At 37.6% G+C, this 27,668-nt stretch overlaps 1 protein-coding gene across 1 annotated transcript in view; it reads right to left on the bottom strand.

The window, feature by feature from the left end:
- The window catches only part of LOC129253444 (von Willebrand factor A domain-containing protein DDB_G0286969), a 103,465-nt gene that overhangs the window by 57,686 nt on the left and 18,111 nt on the right, over positions 1-27,668 (bottom strand). The window contains exon 2 of the mRNA XM_054891815.1: positions 12,057-12,463. Within this exon, the coding sequence (XP_054747790.1) occupies positions 12,057-12,463 (407 nt within the window). The remainder of the gene's footprint in view (positions 1-12,056; positions 12,464-27,668) is intronic.

Below are 27,668 nucleotides of genomic sequence, written 5' to 3'. Positions count from 1 at the left end.
GGAGTCCCCAGGACTTTCTGAGTCCTCCGTCTATTGTACTGGGACCAAAGGGTTTTAAAAATAGCACATGAAGAAATGGAGCTCCATCTCTTCTGCTTTTTACTGAGAAATAAGTTGAGCCATTTGCCTTGAAAAACAGTCAGTGTGGGATGACCGTTAAGCGGGTAGAAGATCTCTGAGACCAATTCAGTCTCTTTTCTGGCAACCTCATCAGCAATTTCATTTCCCTCTATATTCCTATGTCCTGGAACCCAGATCAGAGAAATGCTACCTTCACACACAAGAGATTTGATCTCCTCCTTGCAGGAGATGACTAGTTTGTATTTGCACCGTGGCGTTATCAGAGCCTTGATTGCGGCTGTACTAACGGGAAAAAATGTTACAATCTCCCTCTCTCTCAGGTTCTCGACGCATTTTGCATGCCTGTAGGATCGCAAAGATGTCTGCCTAAAAAACACCGGCAGTATTCGGCAATTTTAAGGAAATAGATAAATTGGCTGAATTAGAGAAAACCCTTGCTCCGACTCAATTACTTCCTGGAGCCGTCTGTGAGGATAGAGGTACCAGCTTCATTGCAGATTTTCCTCTTATTTTAAACCTGCCTCCTTGGCAAATTGCACTGGTATCTACAACCCTCAAACTCCAGTTTGCGGCTGGAGATCTTTTCGAAGTTCAGAGAAATATGGTGTTAACTGCCTAAAAGAGCTACAATGTCTCTTGAGAGATCGCCTCCAGAGGCAAACTTCCTTTAAGCTGATTGCACTCTGAACAGCGATGGAAATAACGTAAAAGTCGATGGGAAGTAAGTGCAAAACGACATTTAGGGCAGAACTGGGACAAGTTCTACATGTTCCCCCAGGATATAGAGGAAATGATGATGAGGATGAACATTTTTATTCACCTTTTATTAAAATAATTTTTTAAGCTACAACAGTGCATGATTATGCAATAGAGTTAAAGCTATTTGGTGCTTCACACGAAGAAAGTGTTACGCCGAATCAACCTGTTTTCCCAATTGTCAGCAGAACTGGTAGAAAGTATTTCGTATTTTGTACGAAAAGTGCTTTAACAGGCAAGATAAAGTTGTTAAAAATTTCATAATTTATAAAAATGAGATATTAACCAAATACTGAATATTAAATTTAAATTAAATACTTGTAGAGTTGATGATATGCCCAGTTAGCCCAATTAAAATATTAATATTTATATGTTATACAATATTTAATTAGCATGCCTTTGGCATTAGGCCATTTTAATTATTCATTTATTTGCATTTATGATTTACTGCTTTTATTACAATTTATTGCTGCAATATGAAATTATTTATTACGCATACGCCCCAGGTCATGCCATTGAAGTATCCACATATGCACACAGATCCTTGTACATATTTAAAGCATTTACCCACGCGTAATTACATACACATATGAATTAATATTTACCCCATTGTAGTGCTTAATTATTTTACTGTTACAGTGGCGGCAACTGTACAACTTTAAGTGGATTTTGTGTATCGATTTGCCGAGTAAGTAAATAAAGGCTTTTAATGCGTATGCAAATTTATTGGCATGCAGAGTTTTGTGTATACATATGTACAGTTTGTGAACATGAAAATAGCAGTGTCTTTAAAAAAATATTTGGAATACTTTTTTTTTCAATAAATCATATGAAACAAAATTGCAATGCCAAATATCTACGAAGTGTTAAGGGATTTCAGAGGTGTAGAGTTGATCTGAATAAATCTGGTGGCTTTATTTTTTATTGGCGTCGTTTCCTTTCCTTTTAAGTGCAACATTAAAATAGCGGTGCCTCCAGTTTTTAAGGTTGTTTAGGGAATATTAGTACAATTTTGCACAGATTTAGGTGAAAGTATGTTTTTTATTATTTATTTATGTATATATTTTTTTAAATATTGGTGAGTGTCAGGCATATGTTTCGACTATAGTTGGCCGAGTGGAACACTGCAGGCGCCACAAAACAACGATAGCAGATCTCGAAATTGAGAGGAGATGGAAGATCTTCCACAGAAACATAAAATATTATTTCATATTCAGCAACAAAATTCAAATGCAATCAAATTTGTGGAAAAGCCGGAAAAAAGAGAAGAAGCCGGAAAAAAGAGAAGGAAACCGAAATACTTCTCTGCAAGGCGAAGGCAAAATTGTAGGATGCTTAAAAGAGAATCCCACGAAGTCAGGCATACAATTTAAAAAAGAGGGAACTTAAATGTTTCTAATATGAATGTAGGTTGAAGATTACGGGAAGCTGGATTAGCAGCTCGTAGCCTAAGAGAAAGGCCACTCCTGGGACGAGTCTAAAATAGTTTTACATGGCGGCACAGGTTTCCGCCAATATTTTAGACATTCACCTGCCATCCGAATATGTGGCACACAACAATCAAACATGGAGACTCAAAAGCAACGGTAAGGGGATTCATCTCATATTGAAGCGCAGGCCCCACACACAAATTTGATGGCATAATGGACATAAATATTTATGTGAAAATAATGCAGAACATTATGTTCCCGTATTGCAGAGAGAAAATGCCAATAAAATGGGTGTACCAGCAGGATAATTATCTTAAATACAGACGTCGGAAGGCCAAAGACTGGTTTTGCGCAAATAAAATTACGGTTATGGAAAGTCCGCCGACCTCAATCCCATAGAGAATCTGTGAGGGGACTTAAATAGTGTTGTACACAATGCCAAATCGAGTAACAATCAACAAATTTGGGAAATTGTTAAATATGCGTGGCTAAAGATTTAAAAGGACCAGCGATGAAAGCAATTGGTGGCCTTAATGCAATGTCGTTGTGCAAAATTTGGGAAACCCAATTAAAAATTAGTTACAAATTTGCATCTGCAACTGTGTATCGGGAGTGTACTCGGAATAATTATCCTTAAATTGCTGCTTTAGATCCCCAAACCTCTGTAGCGTCTTCCAAGCTGAGATCTGCGCTATAAACGGTAAGACTAATTGACTTACCATTTTTGTTGGTTGCCAATTAGCGATTAAGGCCCTAGCCTCAGCGCGTCAACTCAAGATGTGTTAAAAAATGTGACAGATTCCTCTCGATTATCCAACAACACAACCCTACACTTTTTTTGATTCTCGGCCACTCTGGAGGGGGCGAGTGTGCATAGAAAGGCTCTGACTTGATCTTTAGCGAGTGGTAGAAGACATTGGGTGGACCTCACAATGACTTCTGCAGGAGTTGTTGAGATGAAGGAAAAATTGAATCGGTACAATACTTCCTCTGTTAATGTATTGGACTTCGAAGAAGCCGTGCCAAATATTTTGGCGATTATTTCTTTCAATACCTGCAGAATTTGCAAAATGCTGCAGTGGTGGTTGGTGAGTTGGTTGATTGATTGAGGTGCTGTCTGATTGACAACCCCAGACTCAATTAGCATAAAATGTGCCAGTTTGGTACACCACTGCCATTTTTTAGTGAAACCATCTTTATTCAATATAAATCTGCATATATTTATATATATATAATATATAACTAGCGGGTACATCCTTTTTTTGGGTATTTGGCCGAGCTCCTCCTCCTATTTGTAGTGTGCGTGTTAATGTTGTTCCACAAATGGAGGGACCTACAGGTTCAAGCCGACTCCGAACGGCAGATATTGTTATGAAGAGCTTTTTCATGGCAGAAATACACTTGGAGGTTTGCTATTGCCTGCCGAAGGGCGACCTGTGCTATAAGAAAAATGTTTTTCTTAATTTTGGTGATTCACCGATATTCAAACCAACGTTCTCTTTGTGAATTCCGAATGGTAGTCACGCACCAACCCATTCGGCTACAGCGGCCGCCTATCTGCATGTATCATCTATTTTTTTCCTGAAATTTCTATTAAGCTGTTCATTGAGAATTTCCCCAGCATTCTATGTCATAGAACACCCAGTCTTAGGCACACAGATAGTGAAAGACTGTCACCCAAGAATCATCTTGATTACTGCTTCTACACCTATCATCATACGGCCACTCCATCTTCCTAGCATGGTCTCCGATAGGCCAATGGCCGCTTGTTGTTGAGGTACTAGTTACCGCCTCCAAAAGATCTAAGTTGCTTAAGCAACTTAGTTAGGGGATAGACATCAAATGCAGGTATCACAACGGGCTTAAGGTTCACCGAGTGTTTTGTCTTAGACAGCTAATCTGCCTAACCTAATCTTGTTTCTGCAAACTTTGTCAATGCAGGATTTTTTAATTTTTTTATAAACTTTGTCAGAATATCTTACTTATGTATATGACCGCTGGATTTTAATGTTTATCCTGAAATTTATATTTTTTGTTATTAAAAATTAGTGGTTTTTGTTGTAGAATTGATGTATTTTATACAATATACATATATCTGATATGTGTTCAGTCAAAGAATAGAATAATATTTCAAAATAATAATAGAAACTTTCTAATCTGGTGGCCATCTCCTCAAAAGGCGAGTTAGGATAAAGTCATCAGTAAGGCCGAAATAACAGCTTTTTTATGCACCTCTGGTGTTTTAAGGATTAACTCAAACAAAGCGCTGGAAGTGGTAATCAACTTAACTATAGGGAAACACGTGACGGCCTTATTAGGTTTCGGGGCTCAAGACATTGAGGGAAACTCTAAAGCCGATGAGCTAGCCAAGAAAGGTACTACTTTACAACTGCTCAGTGATGGAAGTGCCGCTGAAATATCTATGGTCACGAGCAAATTAATAATTAATAATAACATAATCGAAGAGGCCAATTGGCCATGGGGAGATGAAGCCCCATGCGTAACAGCTAGGCTACTATGGCCGCAAATAAATAAGAAAAGGACAAAGGAACTGTTTAGTCTTTCAAGAGAGAAAGGTCGTGGCATGTATAACCGGTTATTGGCTATTTAGGTGTAGTAGGAGTTTTCTCCCACGTCAATTGTAGAAGCTGTAGAGATGAGGAAGAGGAAGAAATTGAAATTGCCCAGCCTTAGCTAAAACCAGATCAGGTTTTCTAGGTAGATACTTTTCATTTCTCTTACGCAAATGTCTGGCATGGAGATGGGACCAATGGTCACGTTTCATAAGAGCCACAAAATGGTTTTACGAAGAACAATAAATGAGGTTCCCGTAGACAGTGGCAGCACAACAAACTTGTAAGTGTCAGTGACCTCTAAGTGAGTTGGCTGTGCAGACCGACTACCACCATGACCTAACCTAACCCAACTTTCTATTCACATCAAAGATTAAAGTTTTTTTGAACAATTCGATTATTGTTTTTGGTACTGCTATTTTTGTGTTCGCAACTGTATGTACGTATATGCATGCTGCTACTCACCCACTTACACATAGCTACAATTTTAATGCCATGACATATTCAATCGAGCCAATTAATGTCACACATAAGCCAGTCAAGCGCATACATATTGTACAATGTAACCGAATTAGTAGTAGTAACACGCGCACTAATACATTCATAAATACTCGTACATCTCGACATACACGCTCGCATAGATAGGCATAATAGTTGTTTTTGAGGAGGACACCTATTGAAAGCTAAACTTTGTGGGTGTTTGCAATGAGTTGATTACTAAGTATGTTTGTTTGTTTTTGTGCGTGCGTGCGTGCGTGCGTGAATGTGTGTATGTGTGTGCACTGAAAGCACAAGTGTTAGTCTATTATTAATATTATAAGCCCAAGAGCAATTTATCATGCGTGTGTGCAGATGCACTCGCACAAATACGCACACAAATGCAATGCTATTACAAGCTTGACTACTTGTCTACTTGACTGCTTTACTGGGTGAGTGGTTGAGTGGTTGAGTGGCTTGGCAGGATGCATAATTGCATCGGCTCAATGCATTATCGCACAGGATGTGCACTGCATTTACAAATTCTCAAACATTTCACAGAAGCACACGCGCGCTCAAACTCACTAGTACCTACATACGTTTGTGTGTTTGTGTGTTTGCATGTATGCAAGTATAAGTACTTATGTAGCCTGTGCCGGCATGGCACTTAATTATATTGAACAGCATATTAGAGCTAAAACTGTTGCCAACAATTTCAACTATGCCCGGGTATGGGCGGAACTTACAAGAAGCAAGCACATTCACATCCACATGCCTGCGTGCGTGTGCTGCTACAGCAATAACAATTTAATTACATCAACAAAGCATATTTACGGCTTTCGAGTCTGCTGGTGGTGGCAAACAAACGCTTGCGGTGAACTTTGCTCGCTCTGCTGCCGGCTGCTTGCCAGCTACTGATTTTGTTTGTCTACTTAAGTGATGCCTAAATGTACCTATACATACATACGTATTTTATAAGGCTTACAGGAAGGTCGATAAGGCCATCACGCATGCCACGCTTGTTGGTATATCCACTTGTGTTGTTTAAGTATACATATATAGAGATATTCATATGTATGCGTGTCTATTCGTACTTACGCTGGCATGCGTGTGCGTAGGTGCACAACTGCTCATTGAAATTTGCTTAGTTTAATTAGTTAAATATTTGCAACAAAATTTTGAGTATGAAATCCACAGCAAGTGCACAATTTGTGCGTAAAATGCACAACAACAACTAATTGAGTGTGACTTTTAGCTTAACAGCATAAACTGCCTCACACACACACACACATACAAAAACATATCTACATGCTAGTCAATGTGTGGTTGCTGAGGCGTGGCAAATGCGCTTGTTCTTGCAAATTGTATTGTAATTTGTAATTATAATTATTGACTTGTAAAGTAACTTTATTTTACCGTTGAGTGCTTGAGCAATACTTTGGCAAGTGTTTATCGGCTGCTTTCAAACTGGAAAACATGAGAATTCAACTAAATTCTTGATTTCTGTTTACCGTTTAGATAAACGAAAATGTTCAGATGCGGAAAGGCGGGCTTGTTAAGAGAGGAAAGGATCTCTTGCTTTTGGGGTTCTTAGAAAGGAAAAATATTTAGATCACGAACGATTTCTGAACAGAGAGATGATATGAGTAGATTCGCAGCGCCGCCATCAATGAAATATGGCCGACGCTATGAGTATACGACGAAATAAGTTCTAAAATTCTATGAAATGCACCAACACCTTAGGATGTTCAATTATCGGAGAATAACTGGAATATATAGATAAAATAAAAATAAAAATAAATAATTCGCGCGTACACTTCTATTAGGTGTTTGACCGAACTCCACATCCAATTTGTGGCGTGCGGCTTGAGGTTGTTCCATAAACATGTATAGATTGGTGCTATAGACTCTTTTTTACAATAAAAAGAAAGGAAGATCGCAAATAAAACCAATGTATTTGTCTAGTTTCAAAATAATTGGTAGAGCACCCTGTATTTTTCATAAATAAATACAAGGTGGCGCAAAATTAAGCAAATAAACCAATTTTGTGTTTGAGCCACTTTTTTATTTAATTTAAAAAATAGGAAGGTTTTGAGCAGTATTTTTCGCTGGAACAGTAAAACTCGAAGAGTTATGGGAATACCATATACCTGCAGGGATTATGCCTATTAATAAAGAATAAGGAATAAATAAATTATAAATGTAAGAAATAAGAAAAAAGTTCGTTTTTGGAGCAAAACATTTTTTTCAGTGTTTTAAAAAATTAAAACTAATTTTTTTTTAATTGAAAAGTTTTATTTTTTAATTGAAAAGAAAATATGGCAACACTAAGTATTTGCAATAAATACTACGACTGCTACTATATTTTGTATTTTAATTTTTTTATACTCTTAAAAAATTTTTTTAAATCTTTTATTTTTTAATTAAAAATTTTTTTTTAAGATTATAAAAAAAAAATAAAAATATAAAATATAGTAGTAGTCGTAGTATTAATTCAAATACTTAGCCTTGCCATAAATTCTGTGACAAATTTTATAATAAATACGCCTTTATTCTCGCAGAAAAAAGTTCCGTTATCTTTGCTCTTCTTCATATGCATTGTCTACTCATAAATTGTACTTAGTTTCGTGGCAAATTTCGTATGTTATCAATGGAGTCGGGAGCTATGGAAAATCGCATTGCAGTGATTGCATTAGTGAGATTTACGAATTGCTGAAAAAACTTAATATTTCGAGAATGTATGTTTATCGCACGATCAATCGTTTTTCCCAAACGTCTGAAGTGACAGACAGAAAAAGAAGTGGCCGTCCTCGCGTGGTCCGAACCAGTGCAGCCACAAAAGCCATAAGAGGACGTAGAAAATCATGTCCAGCAACGTGAATGTATCGACCAGATCCATGTCAAGACTAATTAGAGAAGGTCTCCGCATGAAAGCCTTCCGTCGCTCAACTGGTCACCTATTGACTACGCGCTTGAAGAAAATTAGACTCACGCTCGCGGTGGCTCGCCGTCATCGGCCATGGAAATATTATTTTCATAGATGAGAAAATTTTCATTGTTGAAGAAGTTTTTAATAAGCAAAACGACGAAATCTATAAAGATTATATTTATATACATACTTATAAAGACAGAAAAAATGTTGTTCCAAGGGTTCAGCGTGGCCATAATCCAGCCTCCGTAATGGTTTGGTGGGGAGTGCCTTTTAACGGCGATAGATCTTTTCATTTCTGCGAAAAAGGGGCTAAGCCCGCGGCAAAAGTGTATCAACAGGATGCCTATAAGGCGTGGTGATGCAGTTGCGAAGTATTCTCTTCAATCGAGAGTGTTGGATCTTCCAGCAAGATTCCGCTCCAGCCCATAAGGCAAAAACCACCCAGCAGTGGCTAAAAAACAATATTCTCAGGTTTTTAGCTGCAGACGATTGGTCGACTGAATTGGAGATGACCTGTCGAAGACCTCACACACATTTGGAGAGACTCAAACAATCATTGGTTCGAGCAGCGTTCTTCTTATAATACTCTAGCGAACTAACAAACGGACATGGAAACGTTCAGTACACTTATTTAGTAAAAGGTCATAATAGTTTCCGTGCAGTTTTGTGTAATGAATATTAACACATCGTGAAAAGAGTTTTAGAGGTGTGTTCTTTAACACATCGTTATTCTGCTCTGAGCGAATTTGACAGAATCAGCTGATGATCTGACGTCACTGGAGATGTGTTCAAAAAGTAACTGAGATTGTGTTGGTGATATACGAAAAAACTCACTATACGTCTGGGCAATGACTGATTGGACGAGTGTGTGAATACTTGTGAAATGTTCGTGCAGAATTCGGCTGTCGAATCTCCAAAGTGACGTGGTAGCCAAAGTTTCCTTCACAATTTTCCTTTTTACCATTTTAGACAACACGAATTGAATACGACTGTTATGATTTTTAGTCCGGGAAAAAAGGCATGTGCAAGTTTTAGCTGGTTTAAAGCAAATGTAGGGTAAATTTGGTTTGAAATTATAAATTTTCTCTGAAACATTTTTTTGAAAGTTGGATCCCAGTAAACTCCATTTTAAAGGGAAATTTGTAGATGCTTATATGAAGAAGAACAATAATAAAGTGACATCCAAGTTCGAAGTTGGCAGAAGTTTCTTATAATTTTAGTGGCATAAATTGGCGCAAAATTAATCATCCACTTTTTTTCGATTAACTTTTTTACTAAATAGCAAAAAAATTTTTTTTTAAATAATTTTTGTTATTTATGAAATCTTTCTTTTTGCCTTTTTGGCCTTTGATTGCCGTATGACGCCGTTTTCAAAAACTAGAAATTTTCCGATAGGTTGATTATTTTTGCGCCACCTTGCATAAGCCTAATAACTAACATATATTCATACACTTAATCTTATCTCTATTAAAGAGGCATAACCTGTCAGAGGTTAATAGTTTGTGTACATTTGGTGCGGCTGAATTTGTATGACAAAGGATTAAATTAACAAAATTACATCTGCGTACGTATATAGGAGTATTTTGTAGTTTGTATATAAGTATGTTTGTACGGATGCCTATGCACACGACTAATTTAGAATATTTTGCGATTCTGCTTGATTATGCAAATTTTCAATTAAGAGTCAATTAATATGTTTGCATAGGCATCCAGGTTAAATATGGCGTACATAATTGAAATCTTTGAAATCACCAAGCATACACACCTGGAAATATCTGTGCGAATGTACACTTAAATAGATATGCTTATACAAATTTTGAAATAAATATTAAACATTTACTTTAAATATATAACTTCTTGAAGTTAAATTTTACTGGCTGCCGATTTTACACCGGCTCAACAAAACACTTGGGCGATCTGTTAGCAAATCTAAACCTATGCGTAAGGTTTATTGGATTACAGAAGAGCTACTCTTTTCTATGCAGCAAGAAATACTTTAGGTTTTATTTACAAAATAAACCTCGCTGGGAGTTCTTAAAGTTTAGCATTCCAATTCCCAAGAAAAGAAAGATCCTGGAAGATCCTTTGTATCTCATCATCGTGCCACTAACCTCCGATATGTTCCCTTAAAACTCACGAATATAGGCTAATCGGCCCTAGGCCCACCTCTATTTCTAGTTCTTCTCTCTGTTTCTTTTTTCCCGAAATACAAGTATATTCAGAAAATTCAAAATACTAGTTTATTTCTCAAAAGTCTAAGTATTATCCATCAACTGCAACGCACTTTTGGTAGCGTTTGGTTCAGCTCTTCTGGAACTCTGAAATTCTATTTTTGATATAGTCATCATAGCCGTCTTCGATTTTTCCATTACTTCCTTTCTTTTTTGGCAAATTGCTTAACGTAAACATCTTATAATAACGCCCAAATAGAAGTTCTTATTAACTGTCTGATCTTCTGCCAAAAATTCGTAGTGTACAATACCGTTCTAATCCATAAAAACCGTGAGCATTGCCATCTTTTTTGACTGAAAACGTCGTGTTTTTATTTGGTCTTGGTTCATTCAGAGCTCTCCACTTGCTTGCCAGATGTCTGGATTGCGTGCCGTTCTCATAACCCCACGTCTCGTCTCCAGTAATGATGCATTTGATGAATGTTTGGTTGTATTCACCCTTGGAAATCATTTATTTCGCGATATCAACTCAATCCCTTTTTTGTATGAAATTCAAGACCTTTGGACCCGTAAACCCAAATCAGTAATTATATTGTAGTCTTTTAAATAGACCCATAAGAAATGCTCAAGTCCTCTACCAGCTTTATAATGGTTAAATTGCGGTTAAGAACGCACCATTGAATACATTTTTAAAGCAAAATTTAATACAAACTCCTTGTTGCAAATTAAAATTAAAGAAAACGGTAATCAAGACGGTGTAACTTTTACAAATGTCAAGCATTGGCGCTAGAATTTTGGTGGAAATCTTAGATGTGCTGTTGCAGAGGAGGTGTTGTACCGATTCCATTTCTTCTTCCTCTCCACAGCACCTGCAGAAGTCATTGTGAGGTACATCCATTCTTCTGGCTAGGGTGCCAACAGTGCAGTGACCCGTTATAACACCTGTTAGGACGCTGGTAGTTGATCTGTTGAATCCAAGCATACATTTTGTTCTTTTAAGATTCAGTTTTGGCCAGAGCGCTTTGGAGACATTGCGGTTTGTAGTCAGTGACTACCTTCTATTGGTTTCCCCGATTACGCTCAAGTCAATCGCAATGTACAATTTGGTTAGAGGAATGCTTATGCCCTCTACCACTCGCTGAAGGTCAAGCTCAAAGCCTTTACTTGCACATTCCACTCCACAATGACCAGGGACCCGACAAATTGTGGTCTTGTGTTTTTGGATTAACGAGCGCGACCTCTTGCACTCTTTAACACATCTTGAATTGATGCGCACTGAGGTCAGTGCCTTGATCGCTGCTTGACTATCAACGAAAATGGTAAGGTCCATTAGCCAAGACTACTTATATATTTTCGCATTCATTGTTTTCCGGGAATCGGCAACGCAGTCGATTAACCTACCTTAAGTCCTACTAAAATTTTGCCCCACACCGTATACGCTTATGTACATTTTTGTCCCACAAAAGTCTGGGCTGCATAGCTTTCGAAAGAAAAATATACCCATGAGCAGAAATTATCCTATTTTCGCTACATATTACTAATTTTTGTAGTCCTAAGTACTTATTCGTATATTTTTCATTTAAATGATTAATCTATAAAGACTATTCCAAATTCATATTTCTTCTCTCCCACTCACCTGTGTCTCGGTTACATTCAGCAACTTGGCCATTTCTGTGCGCTCACTCGAACTAAGATATTTTTTTATCTCAAATTGCTTCTCCAATTCGAATATTTGACGACCCGTGAAGGTGGTACGCGCTTTCTTCTTGCGCCGCGCATCTGTCGAACCCGAATCCGAGTCGTCCTCCGTAGTCTCTATGGCACCCGTTGAGGAGGCTGGTGGTGTGCTAACTGTGGGAAATTGCTTGTCTCGCATCAAGCTATCGCTGCTGCCGGTGGGACTCACATCCGGTACTGGCATTGACGCTGGTGCCGTAACAGTCGACGACGCTGACATCAGCAGCGCTGCGCTTGACGCGGAAACAGCAGCAGCGGCAGCAAGTTTTTTCTTCTTAACACTCGATTTGCCTATGTGATTGGCATCTGAAATGAATGCACAATAAAAGTCAAAGCGATTAGACAAAGTAGGAGAATTTGCTTAGTTGGAAGGTATAAGTAAAATGTGATTTTCTTTATAAAAGCATAACCTCACAATCAACATACATAGGAATGCATGTAATAATAGGTATGCGCATATGTGTATGTTATCGACAATGGAAAATTGCAAATGTTTATAGCTAATAATGACTGGCTGATTGCCTGCTTGATTGGTTGGCAGGCGGCAATGCAACAATGCTGTCTGTCAAGCGATGCTGTCAATCAATTTATAACCTCATTTGCTTGCTGTGCTGCCTGTTTAAGTCTCTGTTGATGTTGTTGTTGTCTTTATGTATGGTTATTCGTAGGTGTTAGGGGTACATTCCATTGGCGGCGTTTGATTTTCTTGTCACTGCATAGAATTTTTATTGTAGCCATAACTGTTGTTGTTGCTCGCACCTTTAAGTGCCTGTATGGTTTCGCGTTTATTGCTAATTTCGACGCACTTAAACGGCGTTCAATCGTTATAACAACTACAACAAACAGCAACAGCAGCAGCAGTAAAAACAACTGCCAGCCATCCTGTCTAATTGCGTTGCGGCTTGTCATTTGATATGCAGCTGCGGTTTTCGCAATAATGTTATTGTAAATGTGCTTGTTATTGTAACACTTGTTAAATTTCAATTTGTTGTCCGAGATTGGCATTGTAGTGCTGCTAATTTGACTTAAGATTTCAATTGATTTCCCTCGACTTGATCGTGAATATTTTGTAATAATTTTTATATTTTTTTACCTAAGTGCCTTGAGTGGATGTGAATTAATAAAAATATATTCCTGTTTACATATGAAAGGGTGTCAAACAGCAGCTGGCTGGTGTTATTTTACGAAATAACGAAGCAAAATTACGTACTTTGCAAATAGTTGAACATTTTTTAAGACCAACAAAATCAAATAATATTTTTATCTACTCATACACAGCTGGTCCGCATAGAGAATCTCGCTTTAATCATACGCTATTTTGATAATGGCAGCAGCCGTCTACACATATTTAAGTAGAAGGGTCCATGAAGTGATTGAAGTGATTTCCACGACAGTCGGTTCTACGTTACCGAAACGACCCGGATTTATATCCGGCCAAGGACTGTCACTCCAGCAGCATTCGCCGTACATGCATCGGGAATATTTCTGCTGCTACAACAACAACATGAAGTTATTGTTTTTTAATTATAAGACATTTAAATGAGTGAATAAAATTGGAGGTTTGTACTTTGTTTGGATCCTCTACTTATCAGATTATCTCATCCAAACTCAGCGCTCTCAATAAACTTAAGATAGGCCTGGCTCGGGCTATGCTATTTTGACAGTGACAGCTCTTTTCGGCTGTGAATCTTAACAGAAAATCAGTAATCTCCGTGGAACGAAATGCATCGCCTTACACTTGAACAACTTTGGGAAGTATTGGGAACTTAATGCAGTTCGAAATGGAAAACTATTTGGTTCAAAAAATTATCTTACGGCTATGTTATTAACAAGCAAAACGACCATATCTGCGATTCGAAAAAATCCGCAAGTAATCGTCAAGAAGCCAATGCATCCTCAGAGCGACAGTTTGGTGCAGATTTTAGAGTGGTGACATCTGGTGGATGCTGAAATTCGCCATTTCAATCGACGTTGTGCGCTACAGAGGAATGATAAAAGAATGTTTAAGGCATGGACTTGGACGATCCTTGGATTCAGCAAAATGAAGCGCCATACCACATAGGCTATGTCACAATCGATATTTTCCACCCCAAGTTCAGCAATCGTGTTGTCAGCCGTTTCGGTGATGTCTTTTGGTCTTCTCTGAGGACATTAGATGTCTTTTTATGGGGTGTCCTGAAGGATCCATGTTATACCAGATCCATTAACGATGCAGGTCTTTAAAGTCGACCTCGAGCAAGTCATTTATTAGTTAGAGCCATAAAACTGGGTTAACAGGATGCGCTCCTGTGAAACTAGCCGACATTCCAAAAATAATGGGAATGTTTGCTTTTTTCGCATAAAGCAATAACACGAAAATATTGATTTCTGTTACTCGTTCTTTAAAGTTAAAAAAAAAATGTCTCCATAGACTACTCTGTATGTTGACAGGCTTCTCACCACATAGAGTTTATTTTGGAAGCTTGGGATTTAGAATTTTTTGCAACAGATAAGTGATGCATAAGGCGCTCTATGTGGCGCATATATCGCTTGTTGGGTCTTTGGCTGCCTTTCTTCTCCTATTTGCGGTATGCGTAGAAATGCTGTTCTACAACTGAAGAGACCCACAACTTTATGCTCCCTCAAAATATCAGATGTCCGAAATACACTCGAATGTTGTTGTTATTGTAGAAGCATAAACATTTCCATGCATATACGAGGAATGCTGCCGAAGTGACAGTCCGTGGCCGGTTATAAATCCGGGTCGTTCCAGTTACAAACGACTGTCGTGGGAACGAAGGAAAATACACTCGAATGTTTGCCATTGCCTCCCAGCTGGAGTTTGTAAGTAAAGTTGCCAAATGTTACTTCATTATCTATCTGTGGATTTTAGAATTCCGTGATTGTGTTGAAGGATGTAAATATTATTATTATGAGGAAACTTGGCACTGCGACCTGAAATATCTATTGAGGATGTAGAGTATATCTCTGAGCCCAACTCTCTCAATAAATTTTAGATTTGTTTTATATTATTGATTTTTATTACCTCCTCTGGCAAAATATCTTAAACACAGGTGTTTCTGCCACTCAGGCTGCTCGCATGTGCTGACATGTTTGGCGGATTTGTCTTGCTCTCTATAGAAACTGCAAGAGCCATCAATCTATAATGCCCTTTTAGAATTGCTCTGATTATTCTGGAATTGGGCCATAAGAGTCTGCATCATTTGCATTTTTCCTGGTTTAGGAATCATTATAATTTCCGAGAATTTCCATTGCAATGGTGTATATTTTAAACAAATGCAAGCATTAGGTATATTTTAAACAAATGCAAGCGGTAGGTGATCAGCTTTTTAGAACTTCAGCTGTAATAATTTCAAAACCAGGTTTCTTCTCGCTTCCAGCTGAGAAATTTTCGAAATTTTTTCCACGAGCGCAAATGGTTCAATTTCGCTGGACTCTTGGACAACAGGGGATAAGGAAATTAGTTATTTCATGGGGTTGAAATATCTTTTTAAGGTGTTGCGCGAAAACTTCAGACTTCTTGATATTGCTTTTTGCTCAAATTTGAGATTTATTTGGTTTCTTAAATGAACGATTAGTTTTTAGTGGTGGGAATCCTGGTGTTTGCCATTTTTTCTTTATTTTTCTCTTTTGTTGATGAGACATAGTACAGGGTCCGGCACTCGAAGTGATCGCTCGCGCGCGCCTGTGCATCAGATGTCTGTTAGTTGGCTAAATGACAGTCCAAAGTCTTGTTTACAAGCGCGCGGAAGCATTTTGCCGAGAGTAAACGCGAAAAAAGAAAATCAGTAATGGATTTCAAACGTAATAGTGTGCCTGCATTATATTTGGCTAGAAAATCGCAACCAGCGATTGTTCGTGAGCTCGAGCACCTTAAAGAAAATAAAGTTTTTGTTTATCGTACCATTACTCGTTACAATAATACTGGCAGCATCGTGAAACGTCATGGAGGTGGTCATCAAAAGGCTGCAACGTCACGTGAAATGGTGCGAAAAGTGAAGAAGCGACTTGAGCGAAATCCCTGATGAAGTGCCAACAAATGGCGAAAGAACTGAAAATATCTGACCGTAGCATCCACCACATACTGAAAAATGATCTCAAAGTCAAGCTTTACAAGATCCAAAAGGGGCATGATCTCACACCAAAGCAAGTCAAGTCAAGCCAAGCAAAACAATTCAGAATTGAGAGAGCGAAGAGTTGCTTCGCTGGGCCGAAAGTGGTCAATTTCCAAACATTGTTTTTTCTGACGATAAAATCTTTGAAATTGAGCAATTCGTAAACTTCCAAAACGTTACGATTTATTTGACCGACCGTTCATACGAGAATTTGAGTCATCGATTGGCCACCATTGGATTGGAGGCAGCATCCGCCAGAGGTAATGGTTTGGGCCGCTCTAACCGCAGATGGGCGTTCTTCGATCGTTTTCACCAAGCCTGGCATCAAGGTAAATGCGAAATATTATCGAAAAAGTATTCTGGAGGTTGCTTTGAAGCCGGGGATAGACAAACATTTTGGTGGTAGACCATGGACGTTTCAACAGGACTCGGCACCGTCTCATAAAGCTTGAGTGAACCAAGAATGGCTAAAAAACAGCGTTCCGAACTTCACGTCCAAACATCTCACGCATCACTGTAACCCTTACAGGCCATTGGGAAGTAGGGGATCATGCAGCTAGACTCAATCTACCCTTCAACCCTATCTGCAGGTGCTGTCAAGCGGAAGGTGCGAAGGAAAGTCTTTTCCACTACTTATGTGAATGGCCAGGGCTAGCTAGGGTTCTTGCAGCAAATTAATGAGATCTCAGGCATGGAGATAAAGAATTTGCTGCTACACTTAGACCTCACTAAATGGATTTGACTTAGAACAACAACAAAAAAAAAAAACCAAAGATCATTATACGAGGACGGTGGTAGTAAAACGGTGCTGGTCACTAATTAGGATTATTTCAGTGGAAATACTCAACCACTTTAACAACAACACCAACACGTCCACACAATGGCTTTCAAATTCACCAGAACCGCGTCCGATGGATTATTCTCTTTGGGTCATTTTGGAGAGCAAGGTCCGAACTTAAAGATACACCAGTGTGGGTCAAAATACCTGCAAGTCACATTTGGGCAGCTTGCGATTCGTTTCTGGACCGTATCAAGGCCATAGTCAAGACAAAAGGTGGTCATATCAAGCAAAAGTAAAGTGATTCTTAATTTTGTATTATTTTAACACATTTTTTACTTTGAAGTGAATAAAAGTAACTTTCCAAACTAAATTTATGACCTTTTTAATTGGTTACACTACGAGTGCCGGGCCCTGTATATCATATGGGTAACGTTGCGGTATATATTTTCGTTCAAATGTTAGAGTACATAACCAAGCAGATTTCTGTAACTGCATTGTGAAGTCCATTGTTGCCTTTTCGATACCATCAGGGCTGTTAAATGCTGTATTTTTGCCTATAAAGGTGTCAAGCTTGCGTTTGAAGAACTCCCAATCTGTGCCCTTATTTAATATATTAGTTCACAGTTCTTTTCATTAGTCTTTTTTTTACTGCTGATATTCAAAGAAATGGGTGAAAGGTCTGAGTTTAGGTCTTCTCCAGTTACCCAACTGATCGGAATTTTCCTGACAATAGAAATGTTGATCAAATTTGGGGTCTTATCTGGATCTGTTGGCCTGTAAGTTGGATTTTCCCAATGTTCTCGACCTTTGCTTGTTGTTAAGTGTCATAAGTCCTAGGGGAAGGGTACCTTAGTTGGGCAATTACGTTAAGATCTACTTTACTTTACTCCTTTTTTGGAAAATATATTCTATAATAATGCGCCGCTTTAAAATTGTTTTTATAATGTGAAATTCTACAAGAAATTTTTTTCAAAATATTTTTTGTTTTTGGTTTTTTACTTAATCTATATTCGGCCGCCGTAGCCGAATGCGTTGGTGCGTGATTACCATTCGGAATTCACAGAGAGGTCGTTGGTTCGAATCTCGGTGAAAGCAAAATTAATAAAAACATTTTTCTAATAGCGGTCGCCCCTCGGCAGGCAATGGCAAACCTCCGAGTGTACATATTTCTGCCATGAAAAAGCTCCTCATAAAAATATCTGCCGTTCGGAGTCGGCTTGAAACTGTAGGTCCCTCCATTTGTGGAACAACATCAAGACGCACACCACAAATAGGAGGAGGAGCTCGGCCAAACACCTAACAGAAGTGTACGCGCCAATTATTTTTTTTTTTTTATATTTCATATAAAAAAGAGTTTGTAGCAGCATACACATATACATATGTATGTATGTACATATGTATATCGACTAATACATTTAATTACTTGCATTACACGTGGCATTTGCATAATAGAAACATAACCCAATTGACACTTAAATACAATAAAAGAACGGCTGTGTGCACAAATGCGGTGAACGAAGTAATATATCAATTATTTATGTATGTATGTCTGTACTGCCGTTTAAAAAAGGAAAAAAAAACTAATAATAGAACAAAGGTTTTCATAAGAAACAAATAAAGCAACAACCAACTAATACCTACGAGCATAGCTGCCGAGTGCAAATGCAAATGAAAACGACCTGAATGTAAAAGTATTTGCAACAGACCGTAATTTCCACGCGTGCATATAAAAATGGCATAAAAAATGTAAAAAAGCACAAAAAAAGAAATTAAATAAAAACAAATGTCAAATGGGAAAGGGGAAATAAATGACGTTCATTGGTGATTACCAACTAATAACAATTGCCACTTAAATAAAATATCTACGTACGTATGTATGTGTATGTATGTATGTACAATATATTCAAACAAAAAGCGAATGTGCGCGCGAGAATTGTTAATAGTAATAAATAGTCGCCGTTTAGTAGTAATTGAACGAAAAATAAACGCAAATAAAATATGGAAAAAATAAGTAAAACATATTTATATCAATGCATGGACTTGTGTAACTGTATGCCTGTGTGTCTGCATGCAAATAAAGTTTGAATGCAATTAATGCATAGTGTTGCTGACCGAATACCCCCTCTGCCTCACCGTCATCTTCATTTGCATTGATGGCACGTTGCTTAGCGTCTGTGTTGGCGTCTGGCAGCACTTTGTAACTGTACTTGTGAATATCGCTTCATTCGGTGCTGACGCATGCGACAACGACAACTTGTGGCAAGTTTGCGCCTGTGCAACAAAATTTTCATTTACATAATTCTTGTGTTACTTGATTCGAATTATTGCCTGCCGTTGTAAGGCCACGTATGTATGAATGTTTGTTGATTGCAGGCGCAATGATGCAAGATTGCAGTTTACCGGACATATGTACATATGTATGCATTTCACATATATGTACATGTATTGTGGTGAGAAAATTGAATGGTAACTTTCAAATGTAACCATTTTCGTACTGGAATAAAAATGTCGCCTCTCTCAAGAATAGCTTACACAAAAACTCAATCTAACCGCTGTGAGCGAGTTCAAAGAATGCTTCTAAAATTTGTTCTCCGCTCAGTAAATTTTTCACTACCCTCACCTTCTTACTATTCACGTTGCCAATTATTTATCTTTCCTACACTTGAGGACAGAAAATCTATTTCAGCGTGCTCATTTGCCATTAATATCATAAATGGCTCTATTGACTGCCCTTTTCTTTTAGAAAAGATCCCGTTAAATACTCCCTTTAGAATTCTCCGCGCTCGCAATTCTTTAAAATTGCTTTTTCTAGAAGTAGCTCAACTCTCCCATAGCAAGAACTTGTGCTGAACTAAACTTAGTCTTCAACGCTTTAGATATTGTTTTCACGCAATTTCTCGTCTTTAGTTAAATATTTAGGAATGCTTTTTTCTGGGTGACATCACTAATATTTCATCTTACGTCAGGTATTTTATATTTGTTCTAATTTGAAGATTTATCTACATTTAGATTAATGTTAGTCTGTAAAAATTCTTTACTTCAAGGCTTCAAATAAATATAAGTAAATATGCAAAGTGAAGTCCAAAATGAACAAGACTGGCGTCATAAAAATGTTTCTGATGGCGCCATCTTTTTAATGATGCGTTGGAAGTTATATCCTTAGCTGATTTCCAGTGAAAGGTTGGTGACATTCGATTCAGTGGAGGCGAAATTATTGCGTCTAAAGTGTCAGTATGTTTGTGTCATCGATACATCGGAGTTTCAAACAAAGAGCTTTAAAATCGGTAAACCGTTTACCGAAACATTTGAACTTATGAAAAAAGTTTATGGCGATGATTGTCTATCTCGTGCCAGAGTTAATGAGTATTTTAGACCTTTTAGAGATGGTTGTGAGGACATAAATGACAATGCACGAACGAGCCGCCCAAAATTCGTAATCACCGAAAACTCCATCGAAATTTTTCGTAAATTTATCAAAAATTAACCGAAAACATCGCTGAAATTGATAGAATTGGAGTTGGATATCTCCAATACATCGATTCATCGCATTTTAACTGATAATTTGGGCTTACAAAAGATCTGTGCACGTTTCATTCCGCACAAGTTAACTAAGGCTCAAAAATTGCTCAGAATTCAACATTCGAAATACCTCATTAAAGAGGCGAGAAAAGACAAGAGAATTTGTCCACAAGGAGTTCATGCCAACGGGCCAAACCGTAATGCAATTTTCTATCTTGGCGTTTTGAAGCGTTTGTTGCATCGCATTTGTCGAATTCGCTCTCAATACCTCGAAGGAGGAAGCTGGCGCTTTTTGCATGATAATCACCATCTCATCGATCCACTTTTGGGACTGATTTTTTTACTAGAAATCGCATTTTAACCTTGAATCACTCACCGTATTCCCTTCTTATGGCTCTTTGTAACTTCTATTTATTCGGAAAATTGCATTTGGCCATGAAAAGAAAACGTTTTGTGTCCGTAGAGGCCATTCAAGAGGCTTGTGCCGACATACGGAAAGACATTCGGGATTCCGGTCAATGACCTGAAACACTCTTTTAGATCGTGCAAAACAGTGTATCGAGGCCAGAGGGGATTATTTTGAATAAACAAACTCGAAGTTGTCAGAACAAAGCTCTTGTCGTTTCTTTCTGAGCTCAGTCTTGTTTATTGTGGACTTCACCTTGTATGTATCTAGTCGGTAAAGCTCCTGAAATTATAGATTTAAACCAATAAGTAAATATGAATGTCCCCATATTGTTGAAACTCCTGCACCATTACTGGAGTTGAACGGTATCAACAATTTGTGTTAGGTTTTAAAGACAAATATAAGAAAATATGACATCCATAACAAAATTTATCTTAAAAAAAGCGGTACTTGAAGAGTGGAACCAAATTAGTCCATAATACACACAAAAAAAAAGTAGACTTCAAGCTGTAGTTGATAATAATGGATACCCAATAAATTACAAAACATCTAAAATTTTAAAAATTAGAAATATATACCTGCTCTTTTTTAACTGTATAATTTAAGCTGCGGCGTGAATTCTCAGCATAAATGTTCCGCTCTTTTATTTTATGTTGTCGATCTGTATATTTTATTTCTTTTGAATTCAAAAAAAAAATTGGTTAAACAATAATATCGAAAAAATGTTCTTTAAGCGGTATGACAGCTCGAAACCTACAATAAAACTTGCTTTATTGCATCTTGAAATGGCAGTGCATTCCCAGTGAAAACAGGGGTGTATGATAGTATACATAATTGAGGGCTGATTTAAGAGATGACATCGCCGATATGAGCGAAATATTTAGTGAGTCATAATTTTGATAGACTTACTTAAGCTTTGGCATATTTAAGGAGTTACATACGTCCAGAATTTTCAAAAAATCGATTGTTTTACAGATTATTATTCATTATAGTTTTAGGCATATTTCTATGGAAGTCGATTGTAAAAATTCCCCATAGATACAAAGTTATGGTAGAAAATGTAACTGCCCGACGAGAGTTTGATGCGCACAGGTAGCTGTCCTTCGTTTGCACTTGAAAGTTTAAACTCGTTTTTCTCGAAACTGCTTTTTCCGACACGGTTTGCTTGATAACTCATACAGTTTTTAATATTTTTTGATGCCGTTTCTACATTTCAAGGAGAAATGATGCAGACCGTGGAGTAACTTTTTTTAATTGCACTTTCGGGTCACGTGAAAAATACATTTTTTTATGAAGTTTAAGTACTAGTAAAGAATGTGTAAAATTTTTTTATATTTATTTCTATTGCTATCCATTCTAAAAACATTTTTTCTTTTAGCGCATTTTTGGCGCTGTTGGACGTATGTAACCCCTTAAAGCATTAATCCTTTATTCATATCCTCCTTTTTTATTCCCGTATTAATCGAAATGTTTGATTATATGGAATAGTATCCAAAAAAAAAAGTAAAAATATTATAGTTTATTCGCAACATAAAATCAATCGTAAAACTGTTCGTGATTTCCTGGAAAGCTACGCACTGATTTTGTTTATTTTTTAACTTCACACACAAAATTCAGAAGCCATTATGAATGCCATTAAAATTACCATCAACGCGGGGAAATTATAAAGTGCGCCATATTGACCTCCATTGCCGGGCCCTGCGGCTATCATCAGTAGCAACAATATCGTATGTGTACAAAAATAAATGCAAAATGCTTGCCACACGTACATATGAAAACTTTATTGCCGCATGTGCAGCAACACCAACTAACCAGCGCATGGCATTATGCTACTCGTATATCCCATTGCAATGGTGGCAATGAATGCTTTGTGCTGTCGCTTGCTGGTTTCATGGCGTGTTTGAAATATTTTTTATGATGCGTTAAACGCTGCGTTAATGATATTTCTGCAAATAATCGATGTTAATGACAATAAAAGATGAACAACAGCAGCAGTGCAACAGACGGACAATAAAATAGTAAAACTTATTGTCAACTATAAAATTATGATGCATGCGATTTTTATAAGTTGTGACAAAAGCAACAACATTTATAGTAATGCATGTGCATATATTTAAATTTTGAGGAGCCATTGAGTGTGTTGTTGGCCGCGGAGCCTCTTTAATTATGCGGAGAAAGTGAGTAAGTGAATAAGTGAAGTATTTGCGTTCGTTTCGTACTTAGGGAAACAGGAGGACATTATATAAAAATCGCTATGAGAATATGAAGTACATATATGCACGTAAACTGTTGAGAGTTATCAAAAAGATATGCGCGTATGTGCCTATCAGCTTGCAATTTATTGCACCTAAATTACTAAAGGCTCGAGCTCTGAAAGTATATGTGCGATACCAGCTGGTGGTAGCAAAGGAAGAGGAAGGCCTCCTCTGCGTTGCTGGAAAGATCAGGTGGAGAGGGCTTAGCTTTACTTGAGTGTCCGACTAGCGCCAATTAGTACGAGAAAGCAACGACTGGCGCGCTTTGTTAAACTCGACCAAAATCGATGAAGCCGTTATCGCGAAAATCAAGGAGAAGAAGACAAAATTACTAAACACGAATCTGTGATATTTAATGCCTAATTCAAACTGTTCTTCGATGCTCTTTGACAATCGTACTTGATGAACTCGTTGGCATTTTCGCTTTCTCAATCCTCATTAATTATTTCCAGCAAGGCTCGGAACAGAACCGCAGCGGGACAGCGGGTCGACGTGTGGTGATCAGCTGATGCACTTCCGAAGGAAAGTTGGCTTGGTGAAACAAATTTGCGACGTCCTGTGGTTTGTGGTTACAATAAAATTAATTTTGTAGTGAAATTTTTCCGTTTGCTATATTTGTGAAACAACTACTTGAAGCTCATCATTACAAAAATAACTTCTTTCTAAATTATTGACAGTTTGCAGGGTTTTTTTGAAAATGGAATATTATTTGCCTCCTGTTGCTTGTAAACAAATAAATTGTCAGTCATCAAGTAATCAGAAAAGCAACTTTGAGTCTTCGACCCGTCGGAGAAAATAGAAATGAGCCGAATTATTTTAACGCCGTAAAAATAACCGACGGCAAGAAATCTGTCCTTGCAGCAATTCTGTGGAATTTCATGCTCTTAAATGTGTTCTAATTTTAGGGTCAGCCCGTTTCCCATTGTCCGCTGCAATTCTGCTCAAGCGGTAAGGTGATAGCCACGCCTGCCAATCGCTTTGCTTTGGTTAAGTGGCGAAACCGTAGGGTATTTGCAAACTTTTCTCCTGATTTGTTTTCTTATATTGACAATTTTATTAATTATTATTTTTACCATTTACTTATTTCTTTTTGAATTTTAATTATTTTTTTTTTTATAAAAATATAGTTCATTCTACAATTAGTTCCATAATTCGACAAATTGCAAATAGTAAGTTGCCATACCTTTTCTCTATGAATTTCAACTAAAAGCAGTATTTAGAGGAATTTTACTAAATGTGGCCAGTATTCAGGTAATTTTAAAAATCACCATCCTGAAATACAAACCTATGAGCTATGGACTAAAAATTCTTTTGAATTTTGTTATAGAAGGCATCAGAACGCGGGTATCGCGGGTAATGAGATCCCTGAATCATTAGCTAGGAGGCGCTCTGAGGCCAACTTCTTTGGCTCGGAGTCCGTACTGCCACTCACTTCTGCATCCATCAAAGCAAATGTGTTACTTCAACCCACAAGCGAGCTTGGCAGGCTGAGAGAGGCCGCAAATGGACAAATCTGATGTTACCTGTCATGTCCGATCGACTGTCGCAGATTCTCCTGCTATTAAGCAGAAGAGACTGTATGCAGCTGGTTGGACTGATGACGGGCCACTTTCTATGGGCGAAGTACATGAAAAAGGTAGGCATCTCAAACAGTGCGCTCTGCCGAGCATGTGGAGAGGAGGATGAGACGGTGCGTCTGCCGGGTCTTAGCTCGAATCAGGTACTGATCTTTGGTACTGATGTTTTAATAAGCGACGACATTGGCCCCTTGGCACCACAAAATATACTCAGATTTCATCGGAGGTCGGTTCGATTTAAGGAAAATTAAAAAAAGGGAACCCGAGTGCAGTACAATGGACTTAATGTTTTCTAAGTGCTGTATTTGCTAGTTTGTCCCAACAAAAAAACATGGAAAAGAAATGTGCAATGGTAAAGATTGCACTCGGCGTTATCCATCTATTCTATATTCAGTGATTTCTCAAGTGATAGTGCCCACTGCGACACAATGTGATAGAAACGATCTTAAGAGAGTAATCTCTGCTGAGATATTTTTGACGTGATAACGTCTTATAATTCGATTTAGCCGGCTGCACGCACGAAAAAATGTGTCGTTATCTTGCTCATTCGTCGTTACCTTGCTTGAACTGCAAGCGAAAGCGCGGAATGAACGGCAAAGAGCACAATCGGCCCCCGTATTCGGCAACGTTCGACATCTGGCTCTCTCCTACTTGAGTGAGCATATATATGTATGTATATGCGCATTTGTATATAAATTCACATATTTGTATTTGCATATGCCTTCAAATCGATGATGTTGCCTCTTAGTGTTGTTGACTTATTAACATCTGATGCACAATCGAAATTGAACATATCTTTCATGAATTTGATAAATGTTTCGTAATTTTTCACGTTTGTGTAAATGTAACTTGATCAATTCTATTGCGATTCCATTTACCTTCTTCTCTATATCCATACAAAATATCTATCAAACAAATACAATTAATATTTTGTTGTGAAAATTGCAACCATTACATCAATATTTTCTTATGACGTTGACGTTTAACTATCGTCAGCAAACCGACTTTACAGACAACCTCTTTTTTTAATCGAACATCAGCCAGATATGACTCGTCGCTCCGCACGTCGTTTCTATTGCATCGTCTATTTGTCTGTTCGTTTAAAGTTGATCCAAGCCAAATTTTGTATCAAGATAAAGGAAGGCTCACGTTACGGACAAAGTTTATACGCTGCAGCATGGCTCAGGTCTTTGCTAGCTCGACCTCAGCCTAATTTACAGGAGTGTTCCTGGAAGTGAGTACATTTACTTTTCTTATGCTCTTCATGATGAACGCTACAAAGGCTAAAATGGCTCAGAGACAGAACAAATAAATACATTTTCTTTTAATTACTTGTGTTAAAGTGGTGGCGTGAAATTAGTCACACTATTGGAATATTTATAATTTTTGCAAATGCAGTCGTCTGTGCAATAAAAGTTGGTCTAAGCCAGAAGAAATAAACAACTTTTCTGTTATATTAGTCTAATTACATAAAAATTGTTCTTCTTCTTCTTAATTGGCGCGATAACCGCTTACGCGATTTTGTTACGGCGATTACTGTTACAGTTTGAAATACACTTTATTATTCAGTTTAGTCTCCCTGAATATCAATCACTTGTTCCTACGAGGTTACAATTTATGAATTCCATCTCTGAAGTGAGAACCTAGAAGGGCTGCAAAATACGCTTCCACAGCTGTTATGACCTCATCATTTGATGAAAAATTTTTAGGTCTGGAAACAGATGGAAGTCATTAGTGGTACAATCTGGTGAATACGGCGTATGCTCAAATTTTGAACTTTAATCCATGGATTTTAGCCATTGTAAAAATGCTCTTGTGACACGGTGCATTGTCTTGATGAAAAATAATTTTCTCAAATTTCCTCCATCAGGTGGTCTAAAAGGTTAGAGTAATATTCAGAATTTATTGTTTTGACGGTTTGCAAGTAAAGTAACTCACAAACAAAATTCCTTTCGCACTCCAAAAAACTGATGGTAATACCTGCTTGGCCGATTTCTGGACATGAACTCGTTTTGGAACTGAGAAACCAGGTTCATACCAATCCTTAACCTCTTATTTTGATTTAGGATTATGGTGATAGACCCAAGTCTCATGCGTAGTGATGAATCGATAAACAAAATCAATTTTATCTTGTCGGAAATGTTCTAAAAATTGCTGAGATCTCTTCAAAATCTCTTTCTGCCGCTTCTACTAAATCTCTTTCAGCCGCTCTACTGTTTTCCAATACGATATCCCGTATTTTTTCTACGATTTCTGGTGCTGTTGCTGTTTTTGGAAGTCTTTGGCGTGGATCGTCTTCAAGGCTTGAACGACCACATTTACATTCAGCAACTCGTCTTTCTACTGTACTAATTGAAAGTCCTTATACACTTTCAACATTCGTTCTTAAATTTCCTTTGTTTTTAAACCCTCCAAAAATAAATCATTCCACGATAATTGATTTTTTCCATTTTAGAAAATATTGCGACACGTCGATACTAAAAAAATTCAACGAGAAACATTTCCTTTAACAAACGCGTTTTAACTTTCTTGTTTTAGGATATTCTTTGGCGTCTTATAATGTACACCGTAAACAATTTTTTTCTGAAACGCCTCCGGACATTCCCGTCACACGTTAAAGTTTTAATAGTTTGCGATAAAGATTTAGCAAAATGTTGTGCAAATGCTTACCTGTATGTCAAGAAAAATAAATTCTTAATAAAATCCTTTTTATTGACTTAGCTGACCTAAAAGCCTACTATTGAACAAATATTCAGCTCAATCGATCGCTGGTGATTTCGAGCAAATCGTGAAATTCATCACTTCATATTCATGAAATCATCAGCGCATTTTTACGATATTAATGGTTATAGCCTACT

This window comes from Anastrepha obliqua, chromosome 1, assembly GCF_027943255.1.
Source record: "Anastrepha obliqua isolate idAnaObli1 chromosome 1, idAnaObli1_1.0, whole genome shotgun sequence".
Lineage (NCBI taxonomy): Eukaryota > Metazoa > Arthropoda > Insecta > Diptera > Tephritidae > Anastrepha > Anastrepha obliqua.
The sequence above is the reverse complement of the archived record's forward strand: the minus strand, read 5'-3'. Positions and strand labels throughout refer to the sequence as shown.